Raw genomic sequence first — 22,594 nt, forward strand, 5'->3', positions numbered from 1 at the left:
AACATTGACTCCCCCTTCCTCTCCAGCCCCTGCTCCTCCTACCCCAGTCCTTGCTCTCTCCCCAAAACTGCTCTAGAGGATTCTCAAACCCTCGAGAGCAGATATTGAGAATGTATGAAGGATCTAGGAATGGGGTGGGGTGGGGTGGGGGCGCATCCCATTGCACCAGCAGAAGTCTGATGGGCTGGTAGATATTCACAGCTGGATATCACTTATAAAAGAACATAATTTTCAGAATGTTTGCAAATATTTATTAGAAATCTCCAAACTTCAATCAAGTGGAAAACAATGAAACAAGACATTTGCACACCCCTAACATCTAGTTGCATTCCCCATTTGGTCTTTGCCATGTTTCCCCGTGAACCATCATTTGGCAACTAATCCACAAACGACATTAAATGTTTTGTGCTACATCACAGAATGCCTACTCAGAAACACTGGATTCAATGGGGCTTAGCCCCCCCCTAAATATGTGTTATTAAGACACCGTCCAAGTTATGCAGAATCAAGGTACTGTATACTTAAGTCCCTTGAAATCAATGGGACTGAAAAAGGCACTAACTCTGCAAAGGATGTACACCTGGAGCCCCTTTGGTGCATAAATGGAGTCGTTCCCATATCAAGGATGTGGACCCCCAGATGTTGGGACTTCAATTCCCATCAGCCCCAGCCAACACAGGCTACACTCAGGGATGATGGGAGTTATAGTCCAGCAACATCTGGAAGGCTACAGGTTTTCTAAATGAACAATGGGTAATGTAAGAGCCATTTTAAAATAATTAAAAGGTTCTAGTCATCTCAGCCCTATTTTGCCCATGCTTATTGAGTAGCAAATTCTACTGAGTTCAGCAAAACTTATTCCCAAGTAAGGGCATGTACTGTTTTAGTCTTAGACTGTGCTTAAGTGTGAGATGAAAAGAGTACCAAAAAACCCTGATCATTGGTTTTGCTCAACTTCCTACATTGAAGTCTCTCATTTTTTTAAAGAGAACTGCTCGAGAGAAATAAATAAATAAATAAATGATAAGATACTGAATTATACTAAAATTCATTTTGAAAGCTACAATGTTAGAAGCCAATTTGATTGTTATTTTAATAGAAAAATAGAATACACATATTAAATAAACTTAAATGAATTAATGTAAGAGAGTATTCAAGCAGTCATTTAGAAAAATTGGGCTTCTTTAGATCCGATTAGAAGGAACTTTTCAAACAGAAACAAATTATCAGGGAATAATGATCGAAAGGAATCTTTAAAAAAACAGCAACAATCAAACGTGTAGGTGAAATATACATATCTGAACAAAATAACAAATATAAATAAATATATTAATAGTACGTGTTCTGCCAAGTTTCTTTTCCCCTGGAGGATTTATACCAGATTCTTCTGACCATGCAGTAGTGCTCGCTTCCATCTACGTGGCTCAACTGAGCCACATCCTCCGTTTATTGTAGCTGCCCGTTACTCTCCACCTGTGAGTTCAGACACATCTCTAGTGCTTAAGGTCTGCACCCCTCCTTTCCACTGACATCGCACCTACCCCCAAGTGGAGAACAGGGCAGAAGGAAACCCTCAAAAGGGTTGTGAGAAAGAAGTTTAAAAATGAAGAGGTGTGATCAGTGACGTCTAATAATCTGCTATGTTACGTTTGATTATATTGTCCTTTAACCCAGCATCTATCTATCTGAACTTTGGATGCCTGGCAGCTCAAAGAAGGGACAAAATCCTACCATAGCTGGTGATTCTTGACCTTACAGGGGGAACCAGTGGGTGGCATTCAAAGGGATGTCCCCCTAGGGCACACCTGCTGTGAGTTAGGCTTTGAGTATTTAGGTCTCAGAGAGGAAAAGCTTTTTCCTTAGGGTATGCTTCAACATGACAAAATACTGTTCCATAGGGTGAGTCCTGTTCCGCGAATAAACTCTGTTGTTCAGCTCCAACAGGATATCCAGCAGATGCAACTTCCTGCAGGGGAAGAAAAAAAGGGGGGGAGTGAAAGTTGTAAATAGCCACATAGCAATCTGTAAAAAAGTAATTTCCAGATGAACAGCTCTTGACTTTGCCATAATATTTTGGCATCTGGACATAGTGATCACAATTTAAGATGGTGGGCAGGTAGCTGGAGTCTCACCTGCACTGTGCTTTGCAATATGCTCCATAAGCAAAGCGGGGGGGGGGGGGAAGAGAGAAAAGGAGTTTGTTTTTAAAAATGAGGAAGAGAGGCAGGAGCTCAGAGCTCCCTTAGATCACCCCTTTAGAATGCTCCTGGTTCTTCTGTCCAGTGCTATAATGGTTAGAACCTTGGCTTTTTAAGTGAAAGTAGTTCCTTAGGTGCCGAAATTCCAACAGATCAGAAGACACTATTTATGTCAGGTATAGGCAACCTTGGCTCTCCAGATGTTTTGGAACTACAACTCCCATGATCCCTGACCACTGGCCCTGTTAGCTAGGGATCGTGGGACTTGTAGTTCCAAAACATCTGGAGAGCCAAGGTTGCCTATGCCTGATTTATGTACTGCTGCTCGGATGTTACTAGCCCAGAGATGGGAAGATGACAGAGTCCCTACCAGAGAAGAATGGCAGATTAAGTTGATGGATTGTGCCAAAATGGCAAAAATGACCGGAAGAATCAGAAATCAGGAAGACCAAAATTTTAATAAGGAATGGGGAAAATATAGAATTTACCTTAAAAACCATTGTAAACAATCAAAACCACTAGCAGGATTGGAATAACACTTGTAGTTCAGTGTTGAATTTGGGGTCTAAACTATGCTCTTTTAAATGTGCATTTTATATTTGACTTCACTTAGCAATGTTTTATTTTGAAATGTTTTAAGATTCTTTTCGTGAACTTTGCTTGTGTTAAATATGCATTCTGTAGTTGACCTCCTTTGTAATGTTTTATTTTGAAACCTTTAAGGTAATATTCTAGTTTCCTGTTCATTATATTGGACTTTCTTCAGAAATATTTGATTCTGGATTGTTTTTACTGATGTTTAATATGTTGTAAAGCGCTTTGAGATTTTTCTTAAAAATATAAGGCGGTATAGAAATGAAATTATTATTATTATTATTATTAATCTAAAAGATTTGGATTAATAGAAAAGATGCAGGAGGAAAAGGTTAATACAAGGGCCCACAAAGGGGAGGAGGGAAGTTCAGGAGATTCTTTGGAATTCTCTGTTTATGTTGGTTGTTGGATAATCAATTGTAAATTTCTAAAATATGAAAAACTACATAAAATTATATATATATATATAGTGAAAGCAGTTCCTCAGAGGGTTAAGTTCTGCAACCATTCCCATATTTCCATCCATTTTCTGCACTCTTACAAAAGTGCAAAGTACACACAAGAACCACCCATAGGAAAAGTGGAATTGTTACTTTGCTGTTGTTCATGTTGAGGAAAAAGCCTTCTCCCCCCCCCCAACTTTCTACCTTTTGTGCGGCTCAGTCAGAAGCTCAGCTAGAACAGACAAGTAGTAAGAGGATGCACTCTGCAATCTCTCCAAGTGCGATGCATCCAGCATACACTGGCTCCAGAGAATGTCTGCTCCTTGCGGGATGGTATACCGATCTCCTCCATCGGTCTCTATTAAGCTGGTATTTTCCTGCCTGTTTCCGGGCTCAACGTAGTTCTGGACGAAGAACAGCTTTGGTTTCCCCGAGAGATAAACACACGCATCGCCAGTAAAGAAATTCTTCACCCTCTCCAGGGAGAACGCAGGAAGACTGTGGTCAGTGCAGAAGATGCCTTGTTCGTCCCCTCGACTGACGAGGATGCAAACGAAGCAGTCGTAGTCCTTGTGCTGCTTCAGCCTCGCGACTTCGAACAGCTCACGCACCAAAGAGTCCACGCTCGGGAACAGGCAACAGCGGACTTCGAAGGACAGGGCTCGGAAGGCTTCTGCCAACATACCTGGAGAAAGAAAAGCGCCCCCCCAAAAAAAGAAATTACGGAAGTGTCTTGCCAAATGCAAGGTGGTTCTTTTAAAATGATATTCAGAGGCAATACAAAACACAGGTGAGTGAGAAGATTTAAGATTTTATTCTCAACAGGAAGCCATATATATATATATTGCCAAGCAAGCCCTTCAATCTGCCACTTGGAAGCTCTCAAAAAGTGGCGAAGGGAATCTCCAGGTATCCTTGTGTTTGCACATCCCTGCAATTGATCAGTCCATGCATGAGCTTCTCAGAACTCGGCGCAAAATCATCTGATTTATAGCTAGCTAGCCTCTTCGCCTACGTGGCTTGCCTGACAGGCTACGTGCTATTAGCTATGTGCAGATTACCATATTTTTCCGTGTATAAGACAAGGGTTTTTATTTTAAAATTATGTTAAAAATTGGTGGTGGTCTTATACACTGATAGTGAATAGGGGGGCGTGGGATCGGTTGTTGCCACAAGCCTATGATTTTCAGCGGCTATTTGGCGAGTTACTGGTTGCTGCAGCAAGGGCTGGTGTTGATTTGCTGCCGCTGCGGTAATTGGGCGGGTGATAGGACGGTAGTGGCGATAGGTGGCTTACGCTCAACAACTCTGGGCAATCTCCCCCCATTTTCCTAATTTGGAGTCCCCAAAAATAGGGGGCGTCTTATACACGGAAAAACACGGTATTCATTAGCCACCTCTCCCAGTGCCTCACTTTCTTCAAACAATGTCCAACATCAAAAGAAGGTACCCAGCAATATCACTTCCTTCCAAAAGATTAGGACTAGGACATTGAAGGCTGTTCTCAGCCATGAAAGAGTTTAACAAAAGATAGGTCAAAAGGAAGGAACAGGGGGCAGGAAGAGGGCAATCGAGTTAGATCACCAACTCATCGAAATACTTCCGCATAGGTTGCCCATACAGGAAGTTGGACAGCCATGTCGCTTGTTGACGCTCATTACCTGGGTGCAGGCATACAACCTGAACTCCCCATGAAAGACCAAGTCCATAGCCTAGTGGGTGCTCCTGAAATCTTAATACAAAAGAGCCCTGCCGGATCAGGCCCAAGTCCCATGTAGCCCAACATCCTGAGTTCTAGTGATATGAGAGGCAACGTCCAACAGCTGCTTCTAGCAGCTTCAGCCACGCCTGGAGAAATCAAATCTGGTCTCAGGAGCACATGCCTTAGTCCAGGGATGCAGAACTAGCAGCCCTCTGGATGTTGGTAGAATCCTGACTCCATCCCTGACCGCGTTGCTGGATGGGACCGAGATTCCCCGCACCTGCCTTAGCTGCATCCAGGTGGGATTACAGCAACGCTTTCTACGTCGAGTAGCCTTTGAAGGCGGTTTGGAAACGGCATCTGAGACAGCATAGGGCTGCAAGACCATTGCTGAATGCTCAAAGATCTGAGCATGTTACGGAGACTTTACATTAATTACACAGGCTGCCTATATATTTCCAGGCCCAATTTAAGGTGCTGATATTTACCTTTAAAGCCCTGAGCCCTGAGTTCAGGGATTCCACCAAGCATGCCCTCCCACACCAGGAAATCATTCATTCCACTACCCCCTTCCATTTTCTTCTTCTTCTTCTTCTTCTTCTTCTTCTTCTTCTTCTTCTTCTTCTTCTTCTTCTTCTTCTTCTTCTTCTTCTTCTTCTTCTCTCAGCAAGCGAACAGCCACCTTTCTACAACTACTGAGTATGGTCAGACCTCCCTAAGCTGTTTTAGAGGAAGTGATTCGATTCATTCCTTCATAAACACTAATATCCAGATACAGAGATCTTGGCTGTAGTTCTACCACATCCTTACAACAATTAACCTGCATACATTTAATTTTGGCGAGACGTGTTAAGCTGTGCATAAAACTGCCTCGTCTCCCGAGATGGTTGCTGATGAGAAACAGGAGAGAAAAGGTTACTGTTCCTTTTCTTCCTCTGTTCTCATCCCCCCCTAAAGGCACAAAACGGCCTTGACTGCACTCATTTGTGCTATTTTTAGCCACTTGTGTGTTCCAGTAGCATGTATCAAGCCCTCAAGAGATTTTTATTTTTACTTATGTAAGGGGGGTGGGGTTTCCAAAAACTAAATAAATGGCTGGAGGTGAAGAAGGGTTAGCCTGGGCATCCCTTTTAAAAAATGTTGCAGTATCATTAAAAAAAAATCAAAAGAAAACAAATATATATTTTTGTGCTGTTTCATGGGGGGGGAAGCAACACACAAAAATGCTTTAAAGCTTGTAGAAAAAGATGGTTATGGACAGAATAGGAGAATAGACAATAGTTTTACAATGAGAATAGATTAGATTCTAAGTAAAACTAAGGCGAAATATTGTTTTGAAAGCATGAATTAGGCACCTCTGCTTTTTCTCATGATAATGTATTCCTAGGCATGGTTAGATCCACCCCCGAAAATTCATTAATGGATCCAATTGCGAGTGCAGCAGAGGGAGATTAGAGGTGTGAAGGAGCAATTGATCCCAGAGAGTTCAGGTAAACTTATCTAAGATGAGTTTCCCATCCAGGTTTGTAAGCGGTTCTGATTTCACAATTTTTCTCCTGGTTATGTTAAGAGACTGTCGTCCCCGTTCCCAACCACTTCGAGCTCAATTCTGGCTGATTACTTCCAGAATAGGAAATCTACAATCTTTTAGAGAAGGGAAGGCAAATTCTGCAAACAACTGGCACCATGTCATCAAGCCAAGCTCTGATCAGACCCCAGAAGGCCATTCAGCACCTTGCAGATTTCAGCAATGATCAGACGAAGGGTCTTGCCTGGCCTACACACATACTTTAAGAAAGAGGAGGGGGATACCACTTCTGAATCTCCTCATAGATTAAGAAGATCAAACCTATCCATTCTGAAGGAAACCAGCCCTGAGTGCTCACTGGAAGGATAGATCCTGAAGCTGAGGCTCCAATACTTTGGCCACCTCATGAGAAGAGAAGACTCCCTGGAAAAGACCCTGATCTTGGGGAAAATGGAGGGCACAAGGAGAAGGGGACGACAGAGGACGAGATGGTTGGACAGTGTTCTCGAAGCTACTAACATGAGTTTGACCAAACTGCGGGAGGCAGTGCAAGACAGGAGTGCCTGGCGTGCTCTGGTCCATGGGGTCACGAAGAGTCGGACACGACTAAACGACTAAACAACAACAAACAACAAAACCACTGCAGCATTTTTATTCATCTGGTTTTCTCACAGCTACATCCCAACTTTTCTCCAAGCAGCTCATAGTGGGCTTGCAGGGTTTTCCTCCCTATCCCATTTTATTTGCACAGCCACCCTATGAAATAATGGATTAGATGAGCAGAGTGGCTCGTGGTCACCCAGGGGGCTTCATGGTAAGGGTTGTCTGAGGATCTGAATCTGGATCCCCCAGCTTTTAGTCTAATACGTTAACCGCTGTGCTGTGCTGGCTACCGTCTCATTGTGCTGCATGTGTAGACTGGGACTAGCCCTTGAAATCGAAAGGACGTGGAGGAAAAAGCGTAAATTTCCCTTCTCAGATCAAAAGTGGGTGCAGGGTTCAAGACGAAAAGGAAACACAAAGTGATACATGCAAGTCCATTTCCAGGCAAAGTTTTCCGCACAAAAACAGGAAAGAAAATGCTTATAAAATGTAAGTTCCCCCACCCCAACTGTCCTTTTACTACTGGATGGAATGAGCGTTGCAGGAACCTACAAGTTATGCCTTTGATTATGCCTCCCCAACTGCATGCTATCTTGACTGTGCTTTTTCAATTTCTTTTTAAACATATAGCATCCATATTGTCTTATTTGGATTGTTCTGGGTATTATTGAATCAAAAGTTATCATCTCCCACCTGCTTCCCTTTTGCTCTTTTTTATTACAAAACGGCAACAAATTGTAAGGGACTAGTTTATACAATGTAGTGCCAAGCGGGAAACAGCACTTTCAGACTTCGTACACGCTATACCTTTAAAGTACTGTACCTTTAAAGTAACTTTAACCTTTAAAGTTAACCACATTCTTTGCCTCAAAGAATTCTGGGCCCTGTAGTTTACTCCTCACAGGGTAACCATCCCCAGCAATTCTTAACAAACTACAGTACCCAGAATTCTGTAGGGAGCAGGGAATGTGCTTTAAAGGTATAGCGTATATACACAGTCTTAGCAAAGTCTTTAAACCTATCACATAATCTAGGGCAAATTAAAACTTTGGGTGATCTGTTAATCTAGGGACCGCCTCCCTTCCCCTCCCTGGAAGACTTTTTTTTGCGACAAATCTACAAAATACAGTTTGCAGAGAACTTCGACCACTTCAGGGCGCTATACCAATGCCACGTACCTAATTATCAACTTGAGCTTTCAGTCACTGTTGATTTACAAGCAAAGAAAAACTGGGAGCCTGAGCCCATCTCATCAAATCTGAGCTATTAAAAGATTACGCAAGTTGCAGACTCAAGCAGTTAAGGAGGAATTCACTTTTTCCTAGCACTTACTTGTATCATTGCCAATGCAGTCTATAATCAAGCATACTCCCAAGGGATTGCTCCGCATTCTGTATTTGTTAAGGACCTGCGTTGAAGGACAAAATGTAATTATTTAGATCCTATCTCCAATACATGGACCTTCTCCTCATTCCCTTTTCCAAGGTTTTGGTTTTCTTGCCAGGCCTAGTGTAGTTCTAAGGATACCCCTAGATGTCCTTTTTACTGTGCATTCATGATGATTAGTGCTCATTGGGGTATCGGAAGCGGGTTAAGAATAATCCCACTTCCCGTACTGTTTGTGCCTGCAAAAATCTCAGGGCAGACATCATCCTTTGCTTCCAATTGGTGCATGCCCCGTAACTTCCTGCTAAAATCCGGCGACTTCTTTTTTCTTTACTACAAATGTTGCGGTTTATCCAACACACTCTGCACCTGGCACACTATTTTGTTGTAGCATAGTGCCCCCAGGATGGCAATAATGTTGGGGAACATCTAATAAAGCGGAATGATGTATGGATTAGTACAATGCATATCTACCTCTAATGCACTTTTATTGTACAGAATACACCTGCAATAAATTCCTAGTTGAGCGGGGCCCTGAACCGAGTGAAAGTAGACCTTAGATAACAGAGGCGTTGGCAGTGATAGTTTTTTTTTTAAGAGACAATGGTTCTCACCTAGGTCTGGGAGAGGTCTATGGGTTGGATCTAGACTACGGCTGCAATCCTAACTCTACTAACCTGGGAGTAACTCCCACTGAACTCAATGGGCAGGCATGATTAGTACTGTAGTCTAAAGTTAGTTGGACCTAGTTCCCAGGACTCTGACAGCAGCTCCCCCCCCCCCAGTCTCAAGCTGAGCAGAGAAATGCTGGCGACAAGACGGCAAGAGTCAATTAGCCCTCAGCTTTTGTTTAAAGCTCAAGTACTTGAGTCCTCACGCACAATTTCCTTTATCTGTAGCGTTCTAAAGGGCAGATCGTGTTGTGATTTTCTTGTGTGTCTGGCCCAGGGGCCATGAAAATCTCACAGTCATGAAAATAAGGTGGCAGGCAAAGCAGAAGAATTTAAAGAGGAAGGACTTGTCCCCCCTCACTTGCCTTCCAAATGCAATGCATGCAACAGCTCTAAATAAGGCACAGGAGAAAGAACAGCCAGGTTTAAAAGCACCAATCCATTACTTAATTAATTCATTACTTTCTAAAATTACAACCCTTTTCTGCACTGAAAGAAATGGGTCTGAATGGTAACTAGGAAAGACACATGCACCCATATATTGTACAATACCTGTGCTTGGGCTCCTCCTGTTTCTGGTATTGATATGTTAACTTTTGCTGCTGCAAATGCAAAAATTCAATATTGTTATTTATGGAAGATCTGTATTTTCCCACAAGGTCATGTTTATTTTTTTAAAAAAACAACAACACATAAAGACACATACACACATAAACAGCTGTGACATTATAGCAGGGATAGGAAAAAGGCTGACCTCCAGAAATTCTTGGGTTACAATTCCCATCATCCCTGAACAGGGGATGATGCTAGCTGGGGGTGATGGGAGTTGAAGTCTAACAAGACCTCGAGGACACTGTGTTGCCAACCCCTGATGGTACATTTCACCAGGCCAAAAACATCATCATCATTGTCGGGGGTTCTTGCGACTACTCTAGAGTAACGACGCGCCGCATGCTTGTCTTTAAACAGTTTTTATTAGTGCAGTCTATTTACAGTGAGACAGGTGTGTAAAAACATGTCTGCTCATTCCGATGCAGAATCCGGCACTGCCCCCCCCCCCCACGCGATCTCCTCCAACATAGGAGTCTCGGGACAGTGAATCTCCTCCTTTTCTTTCTCCTGCGTAATTCCGGAACCGGAGGAAAGGGTCTATGCTCCATGCTTTCCTTTTCCCCATTCTCTCCCTCCCTTTCCTCCATCCTGTGTAGCCGGGGCTCTCCCATGCTGCTGGAGCCCTGGCCCTCTCTCTCCACTTCCTGACTGGCCTCCTCAGAGCCCTCACTTCCATCACCGCTTGGGGAGGAGCTACTTCTGATGCAAGGGGGAGGTTCTCTGTACTTTCTTCCCCTTACATCCATCTACCCCAGCTGAGACACAAAAAAACCCCACCCTGCTGCTACATATACGGTAGGCACTTGGGCTAGCCTACTCAACCCAGGTGAAGCTAATTAAAAGCAATCACTACCTTCTTTAACTAGTTCCTGGCTGCTCTGCTACTGTGCTGTGCCTGCAAATTCAATACACAACACCAGCATTATAACTTTTCACCCGGCCAAAATATTTATTATTATTATTATTATTATTATTATTATTATTATTATTATTATTCCCTGCCCATCTGGCTGGGTTTCTCCGGCTGCTCTGGGCTGCGTACAGCACATATTAAAAATCGTAAAACATCAGACATAATTCCCCCCCCCCCAATATAGGGAAACTCACAATGCTATTTAATGTCAATTTGATTAAACAAATTGCATAGGGGATCCAGAAGTGTGTTCAAGATCTGTGGCTGTTGAAATATGACTGTTAAAAACACATTAAAACAAATGGGGAGGGTTTGGTGCATATTCCTGCATAAAGAGATCCAGATGCCCGAGCATAAGACAGGCACTGACGTACAGTGGTTAGAGCGTCAGGTTTGGATATGGAAGATCCCAGTTCAAACCTTTGATCCGTCTTTCCCAGCACTCAAAAGAATGTTGGATGTTTTCTTTACAAAACTACATTTCTGGACTGACAGTCTGAACAGCTCCACCCTATACAGTACGTGTCTACTCAGAAATAAGTTCCACTGAGCTCCAAGGGGCTCACTTCCAAGTCAGTGGGTACAGGATTGCAGCACAAGGCTACTAATGATTAACAGGCCTTACTTACCCTGAAAGGCACACTCTCCATTTGACAGCCTTCCTTGGTTCGCAACCTGCAAATGAAACCAACAACTCATCACATTTCACTTCTTGTTAAAAATTCCACCCTGGAAATTCTTAGGAAAGGGAGAGACAATATAGGAAGGCAAGTATTACGACAATATCTGGGTAAAGGTCATCAAGTTCCCCTCCCTATTCTAGAGCTTAGGCCGCAGGGGTCAGCAAACTTTTTCAGTAGGGGGCCGGTCCACTGTCTCTCAGACTTTGTGGGAGGCTGGACTGTATTTTTTTGGGGTGGGGGTGAATGAACAAATTCCTATGCCCCACAAATAACCCAGAGATGCATTTTAAATAAAAGCACACATTCTACTCATGTAAAAACACCAGGCAGGCCCCATAAATAACCCAGAGATGCATTTTAAATAAAAGGGCATTCTACTCATGTAAAAACACACTGATTCCCGGACCGTCCGTGGGCCGGATTTAAAAGGTGATTGGGCCGGATCTGCCCCCCCCCCGGCCTTAGTTTGCCTACCCATGGCTTAGGGCCACGCAGTGGATGCAATCTGTAGTAGATCCAGGACTTACAAAAGGAAATCCTTCTCCCAGAAAGACACTATTTGTGATGGGATCTGCTGCTACAAGCAATACGTGAAGGACTTTTTTCCTTGTGTCCTAAAGACCACTCTTCTTAAACAACTTGTGGCTTTTTGAAAATATTTTGGATTCTCTTTTCAAAGGGCTGTTCGTGTTGCCATTTTTAACTTCCCAGAATGTGTTCAGCTAAAGCTCTTGTAAGCTAACTGTCACGTGGACATTGGAAATTTTGAAGACACTGTTGAAACAAGGATACTAAAAGTCTGGTTTTTCAGTCTTCTACATGGATCTATTGGTTGGCTTTACATGTTCAGAAGAGCAGTGAGGAGTTAGATGCGTAAGTGACTTATAATTCTGGTAATTTGCAAAGGGTGTGTGTGCATATCGCTGTTGCATATGGAGTATCTTTAAAAATGATTTATTTATTTTTTTAAAAGTGGATTAAACACATTCACAGAGGATAGAACTATGGCCATACCTTCGCCATATACCTAAAGCACCATTATACCATTTTAATAGTCATGGCTTCCTCAAAGAATTGTGCAGACTGTCGTTTATTAAGGGTGTGGAGAGTTGTGAGGAGACCGCCTCACAGATCTACAATTCCTAGAGCGGTTTAACAATCAATCTCTCTTCCCGGGGAAACTCTGGGAGTTGTAGCTGTGTGGAGGGGAACAGGGGGGTCTCCTAATAGCACCCTTAACAAAGTAGCCCCTAGGGTTGTTTGAGGCAAAGTCACGACTGTTTAAAGTGGTATAACAATGCTCTAAACGTGTGGCCCAAAATGGAACCTCCACCAGCAGTCGCAGAAGCAAAGCACGACACGGAGAATAGCTGCTGTCTTCATGCCCTGCTTTAAGCTTCGCGAGCATCTGGCCACTAACTGTTGAAAACAATATTCTGGGATGTAGGACCTGACTCTGCAGGGTTAGTCTTATGTTCTTCAATTGGAGCACTTGTTCACTTAAAAAAGGGGTGCGTGCTTACGTGCCAAGATTTACAGTAGCGTTAACCAGATATGATTTATGGCATTGTGGGTTTGCATGCACACACAGCAGAATGTGGTAAGATTCTAGATTGGTGGCTGCTGGCTGTGAGGGACCTTTGTATCCATTTCCTGCAGCTTCCTGGCATTTCTGGGGAGACACAAATGCTTGCCCCTTTGTGTGAGTAGGGCAAGTAAATATCCCTTGCTCGGTAAGGGACTCCTGTTGCTGATTAATTAACTCTCAGAACTTATTTGGAACTAGTGTATTTCAGCCCGTTCAATAACGGGCGCTAGAACATCCTGGGGTTTGGAGAAGCGCTTGCGCAGCGCTTCTCCGAACCCTGGGACCTGTCCTTGCTGTCGGCGGCAGGGGGACAGGAACGGAGGAGGAGAAAGCGCTGCTTTCTCCTCCTCCGTTCCTCTCTCCCAGCCGCCGACAGCAAGGAGACATCCTGGGGTTTGGAGAAGCGCTTGCGCAGCGCTTCTCCGAACCCTGGGACCTGTCCTTACTGTCGGCGGCAGGGGGACAGGAACGGAGGAGAAAGCGCTGCTTTCTCCTCCTCCGTTCCTCTCTCCCAGCCGCCGACAGCAAGGAGACATCCTGGGGTTTGGAGAAGCGCTTGCGCAGCGCTTCTCCGAACCCTGGGACCTGTCCTTACTGTCGGCGGCAGGGGGACAGGAACGGAGGAGGAGAAAGCACTGCTTTCTCCTCCTCCGTTCCTCTCTCCCAGCCGCCGACAGCAAGGAGACATCCTGGGGTTCGGAGAAGCGCTTGCGCAGCGCTTCTCCGAACCCTGGGACCTGTCCTTACTGTCGGCGGCAGGAGGACAGGAATGAAGAAGGAGAAAGCGCTGCTTTCTCCTCCTCCGTTCCTCTCTCCCAGCCGCCGACAGCAAGGAGACATCCTGGGGTTTGGAGAAGCGCTTGCGCAGCGCTTCTCCGAACCCTGGGACCTGTCCTTACTGTCGGCGGCAGGGGGACAGGAACGGAGGAGGAGAAAGCACTGCTTTCTCCTCCTCCGTTCCTCTCTCCCAGCCGCCGACAGCAAGGAGACATCCTGGGGTTCGGAGAAGCGCTTGGGCAGCGCTTCTCCGAACCCTGGGACCTGTCCTTACTGTCGGCGGCAGGAGGACAGGAATGAAGAAGGAGAAAGCGCTGCTTTCTTCTCCTCCGTTCCTCTCCCGCAGCCGCCGACAGCAAGGAGACATCCTGGGGTTCGGAGAAGCGCTTGCGCAGCGCTTCTCCGAACCCTGGGACCTGTCCTTGTTGTCGCCGGCAGGACAGGAACGAAGGAGGAGAAAGCGCTGCTTTCTCCTCCTTCCTTCCTCTCCCGCAGCCGCCGACAGGAAGGACGCGGGACACAAACCCCTACTTCGTCGCCGCTGCTTCGTGGCCTCCTGCCGCTCCTCTCACGGGCCAGGGAGGGTTGTGAGGAGGAGGTCTCCGCCGGCCTCCACCCTCGCTTCCCTGACGTTCTGGCCAGGAGCGGCGGTTGGAGGAGGCAGGGGGGGGGGAGAGAGTGCGCGCGTGCAGTCTCTGCTGTCCAATCCCTGTGTCGCTGGGGCACATGCGCAGTGACCCAGGGACACACGGGACAGCTTGGACGCAGGGACAACTTGCAAATTATTATATAGGATGAGCTATCATTCTGTGCTGGATAATAGCCCTTTCGCTACAGAGAAAGCAGTTGCTATCCTTTTATTTTGATGGATTACTTTAATTTAATTTCCGCTTTAAACGTGCATGCAAACCCACAAGCCTTCCTCCTTATTATTGTGGGGCGAGAGAGCAATCCAGACACTTCTGCTCTTCATCTCTTTGGCAGAGCAAAGACACTGGGGGAGATGTGCAAGCAGGTGAATCAGGATCACAATCAGTGTAGATGTGCTTTTAAAAATTCAGTTGAATGGATATTATGCACACACACACACACACACACACACTGCATGAACAAGGCCACCAGGTAATTGTGGCTATTATAATAATTTGTAATCCACTTTTTCCGGGGGGGGGGGATCAGCAGCAGACTCTAAATCAGTGTTTCTCAACCTTTTTTGGGCCACGGCACACTTGTTCCGTGAAAAAAATCACGAGGCACACCACCATTAAAAAAGTTAAAAAATTTAACTCTGTGCCGCCCTATATTATAATTATGACTGTAAGAAACACTTGCCAAATATTGCTTTCCGGCGGGTTAGTGTTGTGTATTGGCGGCCACCAGGCTCGTTTGCACTGAGCTTTGGGAAAGAGGAGAGAAATATTGCTTTCCGGTGGGTCAGCGCTGGTTATTGGCGGCCGCCAGGCACGTGACAATGCAAATCGCCCTTCTCGTCGCCGCACGTCGCGGCACACCAGCCAGCGTCTCGCGGCACACTAGCGTGCCGCGGAACAGTGGTTGAGAAACGCTGCTCTAAATTACATTTATGATAAAATAAACATGCAAATAAATGAACAGCAGGCTCAGATCTCAAAATGGCAATGAAATACAGTATATATTCCTCTCTCCTCCCCGCACAACCTTTGGGTATGAAGTGTTAGGATCGTGGGTTCCCACTTAATTTTATTTTGATTTTAAATGTGACTCGAATTGTATTTTAAACTAATCGTTTGATTTTGTGTTTTTAACGTATTATTATATTTGGTGTTAGCTGCCCTGAGTCCAGTCTCGGCCAGGGAGGGCAGGGTATAAATAATAATAATAATAATAATAATAATAATTGTTGTTGTTGCTGCTGCTGCTGCACCATCCTTTCTCCCAAAAGCATGACTTGACAACCATTTCAGTGCATTGGGTTCATTCACACTTACCCCTGGAGGATCAGCAATAGACAGCTCAGGAAATGATGCCTGAAGTCTGTTAGCACATACAGATGAAGAGCCAAGGGGATGCTCTGGAGCTGAAAATTGAACACAGGCTCTCACAAATGCTATAAACAGTCATAATTCCCTAGCAGCGTAATTTTCTACTCCAGCCCCATCCATTGCTTGATTTAATTTTTTAGTTGTTTGCTTTAACGAAACACACATCCCTCTCTGAACAACAGGCATGTGGTACGTCCTTGCAGTTGATTTCTATTTTGCTCCATAATCACCGAACAATTAGTTCTGAATCTGCAGTGTAGCTGCAATGGTTCCCTATAACCTAGTTGTGCTTTGTCTCTTCATAGTTTTAAGTGTGGAGCTTAAAACTCATTGGGACTTAATTTTGAGAAAACACATTTTACGATTAGGTCATTTGTGGCCCTGGGCCATGGCCTATCGTGAACACATGCTGCTAAAACTGTGCCCCCGCCTTCCTCCCAGAAGGAGAGGAGGAAAAAACACCCGCCTTCCCTTTACAGAATTGTGGGTCCTTGCACCCTTTCCATAAAATGTAAAATGCTCAGGTATGGCACAATCAGGGAAGACCTTGCATTAAAAGAATAAATAAAGTGCCCTTCATTCCTTCCCCACTTCTGAACTGGTAAACAACACTATGCGCGACTCATTTATACTCAGAACGCCTCTCCCAAATTGAACAGGCCCAAACCCTGTGTTAATATTATGAGTGCCCCCTCTGGTAGGAGATTTGGAGGGCAGTAACTGAGAAAATCAGTAGGCCTTACATTTAAACAGCACCTCTCTCCTCAATAATCCTGGGAACTGTTAACAGTGATGGTGTCAGGGACTGGCAGAACAAGTGTACACCAGGGGAAAGGAGGCTGGAGTCTGACTTGGAAGACAGAGGCAGTGATTTGTGGCGACCTGTACGAGCCAGGAGGCAAGAATCAGAGGCAGGGGAAGCTTCAGAGCTGAAGGAAGAGGAGGAAGAGGCAAGCTAGGCAAGAGAAGGGTTGGGTGCTTCCACACCCTCTTCTGCACCACTGTCTCCCAGAACCATGAGAGATGTGAAGAGAGGAGAGCAGCAGCAGCAGATTCTATGCAGGTGTAGTCTTCGGAAACGTTCACACAGCCCGTCGGAAGGTACATAAACTGGTGAAGGGGGAGTGCTTCCCAGTTGCAGGCCTGGGAGTAGCTGCCGCAACACTACATTGGTGTGCTTAGGTATCCAGAGCTGTAGAGGCGACTGTGTTACTCTTTGACAAGAGTAACACTCATCATTCAGCCTGGACAGTGAGGTCCAGCTCTGAGGGCTTTCTGGCGGTTCCCTCACGGTGAGGTGAGGTTACAGGGAACCAGGCAGAGGGCCTTCTCGGTAGTGGCGCCCGCTCTGTGGAACGCCCTCCCATCAGATGTCAAGGAAACAAACAACTACCAGACTTTTAGAAGACATATGAAGACAGCCCTCTTTAGGGAAGTTTTTAATGTCTGATGTTTTATTGTATTTTTAATATTTTGTTGGAAGCCACCCAGAGTGGCAGGGGAAACCCAACCAGAAGGGCAGGGCATAAATAAATAGAGTTAACTCTCTGCCGTGGTCATTCCATTGGCTGGGAAACAGCCTTGGCAGGTGGGGAGTGTAGCTCTGCGCGCTAAACTACCCAGGATTCTTTGCAAGGGATTGTTGTTGTTGGAATGCCTACTTGGGGGTACCCAAGTGAGACGCTTTTCCACACAAAGCAAGTGCTCAACCACTGAGTAACCGCTCCTACCAAGAACGTCATGTTCAATTTCTCTTTAATACTCTATTCAACGTTAATGTTATTTCACAGCCTTACCTTCCTGCTTGAACTTCTGGATCCTCTTCACCAAGTCTCTCCTGCACATGTGCAAGAAGCAATCTTCCAGAAAATCTAGGCGGCTAGGAGACACCAGGTCTAGGTTCTCAAGGTCAGTTATAATTGTCAGGAAAGTCTATGAGAGATTAGAACAAATGTATAAGACAGCAGACCAAGCAGTATGCATCCAACTTGCAAGTAGGCCAGAGAAACAAAATGAGGAACAATATGCTTTATTTTAATATTTCAGAGGGCATAAATATTTTTTCTTTTTCTTTTTGGTTGATGTGTACAACCAACACTGGCGCTAGCGTTTCCTACATAAGCTACCTTGCGAGTAAGCACAAAGTATTACTCTACCCATCTGAAAACACTGCAAAGCAGATTTTCCCATTTTACAGATGAGGAACTGAGTCCAAGACACGGTGGCATGAGCACAAAGCTGCCAACACTGTGAGTTTACTGCTGAGCAGAATTTGAGCCTGCATCTTATATGGAAAGCCCTAGACTTTTATTTACAGCAGGGGTGGGGAAACATTTTCAGTTCAAAGGCTACTTGGCTTTCTGGACAACTTTCCAGAGGCCACATTCATTTGTTCAGTAAGCTAGCACAGTTCAGTATTTACAGTAAGCTTGTTTCTACAAAAATTCACAACACCCAGGCAAACAAGAGGCGTCATAAGGGTTATAAGGGAAATATTCCAGCCCAGCAAAAGCGCTCAAGGACTTTGTGGCAAAGGACCAGTAAGGGGTGTGGGCATGTGAAAGAGTCTCATGGACCAGATATGGAAGCTTAAGAGAGCCACATTCAGCCCTGGGCCCAAGGTTCCCTTTATCCACTGGGTCAAATTGCAGAAGTGTTGTTACCTATCACATCGAGAGCTGAAAGAGAGCCTGAAGCTCTTGCAAGACCAACCAAAATAAGTTCTCAGATGAATGATTTGCATTTCTTTCCCCTGCTCAGTCAACTACAGAACTCTTGACTCATACCTAAGACATATCTCATATACGTATGAGACATAATTTCTAACTACTGTAAATACAGTACTGATATTCCCCTTGTGAGACACAGATCAATACTTTCAAAATTCCTATGCAGGAACAACTGCACCATTAACAGCACCCTTGGGTGGGGGTGGGGGCGGATGGAAAGAGAAAGAGAAAGAGGAACAGAAAACTTTCTTTTCTCTACGCAGTCATTTAGAGTTTGAATTTGCTTTGCTCCAATTCCTCAGAGCATGTAACAGAAAACATCCAACTGAAAACCAGCTTTAGAAAGAAGGAAATCAGAGTTGTTGCTTTTACAGGTGTATTATTACATGGAATGCCTATGGAAAGGTGCTTACATTTTTTGTGAAATTCCAGGAAGGCAAAAAAACCAAAACTAAAAACTCATGAGTTGACAAGGCAGCCACCCAATGCCTTTCCACATTGCCCTTCGCTGTCTGGATTTGGTACCCGGTTGGAATGACAGAACGATGCTCTCTGCTGAATTTAACATGATGGGCTATGCTACCTTTGGGACACGCCGAGCCAAAAGCTGTTTACAGCAACGTCCGACCAAACCCGTTAATATATTTGACTTTTGTGGGAACAGATTCTTCCACCCACACATCTGAAAGGGCATTATAGTACTACCGGTAGCCCCATCGCTTTATATCCTGATCTTTCCGTTCCACTGCGTTTATTCATTTTGCCCTGATCATCAAAGTAGAAAACCTTATTCAGCCCGAGGGCGACATTGCCAATGGTGGATGGGACCAGGCAGAACAGCAGCTGCAACTCTTACGTTGGCAGAGAACTCTACATTCCAGCTGTGCAAAAGTCAGAAGGTTTTTGACACAGCCATGTCTCTTCATCAGCCAAGCAAGAGGCACGATCACAGTTGCAACCCGACATTTCAGTCTGGCAAAACCACTTGAGGGCAATGTGTACCAGGATTGATGGCAGTGCCAAGGGCCAGGGAGAGGCCTGGAGGGCCACACTGAACTATGCTTTGCTTCAGGGTTTCCCAAACTTGGGTCTCCAGCTGTTTGTGGACTACAACTCCCATCATCCCTAGCTAGCAGGACAAGGGTGATGGTAACTGTAGTCCAAAAACAGATGGAGACCCAAGTTTGGGAAACACTGCTTGAGGTCCCCCCACTCTCAAACTTCCTTCTGCATATCTGCTCTCCTTCCATTAAAAGGAAGCACACGGCTTTTCACACAAAGGGGGCTTAACAGCTTCACAGTTTAGTGAAGCTCCAGGATTTCAGAAAGAGGAAACAAACCTTCTCTTTTGCTGTCTTCCCATGGGATGTATCGTTCATCATGAGGAACATAAAGGAACGCAGATCTTCTTCATCCAGTTCCTTGCTGATTTCTGCCATTAGCACCCTGTGCACCAACACACAGAGATTTGCCATTTGAAATTAATTCATAATCCCATTTCTCTTGATTGGGTCAGCCAGTACTTTGCATACCTCAACCCACAATGCTTTCCTGAACCAATTTTTTGAACACACACAAACATACCCTGCTTTTTTACACTACAGTATTTATGCTCATGGAGTGGAACAACCATTCTCCACCTGCTGTCCCAAAAACACTTAACTAGGGGTATTAAACACAATGGGTTATGATCCTCCACTCATGGAAGTCTCTTGGATGCAGTGAGTGGAATTGGAAGAGAGTGGTTAGGTTGGGTCTCTCTCCTCTCCTGAGCTACTCTTGATCCTTTGAAACAGTTTAAGAGGTTGCAGGAAAAAGGGGAAGTTTGCTTTAAAAAAAAGCACCTGTCTTCCCCTTTCTGTTCATGGAAAGCTCAGCTGGAGGAAACAACCTTCTGCAAGTAGAGCAGTGATGGCGAACCTATGACACGCGTGTCAGACGTGACACGCAGAGCCCTCACTACTGGCATGCGCCCCATCGGCCCGTTCACGCTGTCGTTGTTGTCCCCCCCCCATTTGTTCTCCCTCCTCCTACAGCTTGTCTCCACTGTTGCTGGTAGGGTGTATTATTCGTCATCTATTTCTGTTCTCTTTCCCCCCCAAAAAAGCGCAGCAGCTTTGGGGCACCCCCCCAAAAAAAAGCAAAGCAACTTTTGCACCCCCAAAGAAACCCTCCAAAACTTTGGTTAACAGCTCCCCCAAAAAAGCTCAACACTCTGGGCACTTTGTGATAAATAAGGTTTTTTTGGCTTGGTTTGGTTAAATAATTAGTTTTTGGTTTATTAATACAGTTATATATTACAATTATACATTTTTCTTATTTAAACTATAAATATCGCAAAATTATGGTTTTTTTTCTTGGAAGTGACACACCACCCAAGTTATGCTCACTTTTTGGCAAATATTGACACACCAAGCTCAAAAGGTTGCCCATCACTGAAGTAGAGGGACACAACCGGGCTTATTTCCTAGGAGGAAAATGCACAGGACTGCACTGTGAATTGCAAGGAATGAATGAATACTTATAGGCTGCTGTCAGTCCATGGTACCCACTCTGAGAGTGGATTTCTGCTGTATTTATGCACTGAACATGACAGGAGCGTTCCATCACTGCCAATGCAGACTTCCAGCAGAATCTCTCACCTCTGAAGGAAGTTGACCTATCTTGTATCTGCATAAGAAGCTGCTTTGATACTAAACAGAAGGCATGGTAAAGTCCAGATCAGTGTACACAATACAGAGCCTACATTGGCTCCCACTACGTTTCCGAGCACAATTCAAAGTGTTGGTGCTGACCTTTAAAGCCCTAAACGGCCTCGGTCCAGTATACCTGAAGGAGCGTCTCCACCCCCATCGTTCTGCCCGGACACTGAGTTCCAGCGCCAAGGGCCTTCTGGCGGTTCCCTCGCTGCGAGAAGCCAAGTTACAGGGAACCAGGCAGAGGGCCTTCTCGGTAGTGGCACCCGCCCTGTGGAACACCCTCCCACCAGATGTCAAAGAGGAAAAAACAACTACCAGACTTTTAGAAGACATCTGAAGGCAGCCCTGTTTAGGGAAGCTTTGAATGTTTAACAGACTATTGTATTTTAATATTTTGTTGGAAGCTGCCCAGAGTGGCTGGGGAAACCCAGCCAGATGGGTGGGGTATAAATACATTTTTAATATTATTATCATTATTATTATTATTAATGCTCTGACTCAGCAGAAGGCATTCTTTCCCCCCTCTCAGCGGTCTGGTTTACACCAACACATTAAAACTATAGTTTGAAACAAACCAAGGCACACTGCTCAAAAGCTCCTGCAACCTTCCTGCTGCAGCGCTGCTGACATAAGCCAGAGTCTGGCGAGTCAGGTTATCCGAATCCTGATTTGTGGTTTGTTTCCTGGCAGGCATTGGGCGGGGGGGGGGGGTGACACTGGACGCGGGGACAGAACCCACTTGCCCCTTCTTTGCATTTCATGCCCACACGGAGTTGGAAAGCATGGAGCTGATCTGATTTACTTTCTTGATTTAATTTGGATCTTTTCCTTTGGAGGGAGAAAAGGAAAGAATGCTGAACCGCAAAATATATGCTGAAGCCCTACCAAAAATACCGCCACCTGATCTTTCTTGATGTTTAAATATGAAACAGCCAAGTGAATGTGGTTACCTTTAAATCACTAGCTTTGGAGGAAACCAATGCACTCAACTCACCTGTACTTTGGTATCAATGGGGGATACCGGGACAAATTGGCTTCCACAGCTGCCTTCCCAGTCCCCAGGACTTTCCTCAGCAAGTCAAATCTCTTCAATCTGTACAGGAGTTCAGACAAGGTGCTAGGCGTCAGTATCTCCCTCTCGTTCAAAGCCACAAAGAGTTTCCGGGTCTCTGAAGCAGGTACGTCAGGAACAAGATCTCTGCACAAATACTGCATGGTTTCCCTTTCCTCCGCGTCCAGTTCCTGTTCAATTCGGTGAAGGAGGGCAGCTGGCACTTGGGGAACTGTCATCACAAGCCACTGTCCCTTTAAAAAGTCGTGTGTGTTTCCTAAACAGGAAAGCCAAGTCATCAGCCTTTTTCTTCTGAACACAATATCCTCCTCCTTCCCCCTTGATCTCCAGCAGCCAGGCTTTGCTTTCGGGTCTTTAATGTGAAAAATAAAAGCT

The 22,594-nt window shown here is 45.1% G+C and overlaps 1 protein-coding gene across 9 annotated transcripts in view; it reads right to left on the reverse strand.

Annotated features, from left to right (window-relative positions):
* Nucleotides 1-228: 228 nt before the first annotated feature.
* Nucleotides 229-22,594, reverse strand: part of CFLAR (CASP8 and FADD like apoptosis regulator) — a 28,961-nt gene continuing 6,595 nt past the window's right edge. For 6 of the 9 annotated variants that reach the window (XM_035137158.3, XM_035137173.3, XM_035137189.3 and 3 more), the window contains 9 exons: nt 22,142-22,592; nt 19,789-19,894; nt 17,516-17,651; nt 15,666-15,754; nt 11,280-11,325; nt 9,678-9,727; nt 8,401-8,476; nt 3,440-3,920; nt 229-1,966 (listed from right to left, as the gene is read on the reverse strand). In XM_035137158.3, the coding sequence (XP_034993049.2) occupies nt 1,831-1,966; nt 3,440-3,920; nt 8,401-8,476; nt 9,678-9,727; nt 11,280-11,325; nt 15,666-15,754; nt 17,516-17,651; nt 19,789-19,894; nt 22,142-22,497 (1,476 nt within the window). In that variant the 5' untranslated portion in view covers nt 22,498-22,592 and the 3' untranslated portion in view covers nt 229-1,830. The remainder of the gene's footprint in view (nt 1,967-3,439; nt 3,921-8,400; nt 8,477-9,677; nt 9,728-11,279; nt 11,326-15,665; nt 15,755-17,515; nt 17,652-19,788; nt 19,895-22,141; nt 22,593-22,594) is intronic. The other 3 variants (XM_088673848.1, XM_060281702.2, XM_035137166.3) reach the window with 1 other exon arrangement.

Source organism: Zootoca vivipara, chromosome 1 (assembly GCF_965207765.1).
Source record: "Zootoca vivipara chromosome 1, rZooViv2.hap1.1, whole genome shotgun sequence".
Lineage (NCBI taxonomy): Eukaryota > Metazoa > Chordata > Lepidosauria > Squamata > Lacertidae > Zootoca > Zootoca vivipara.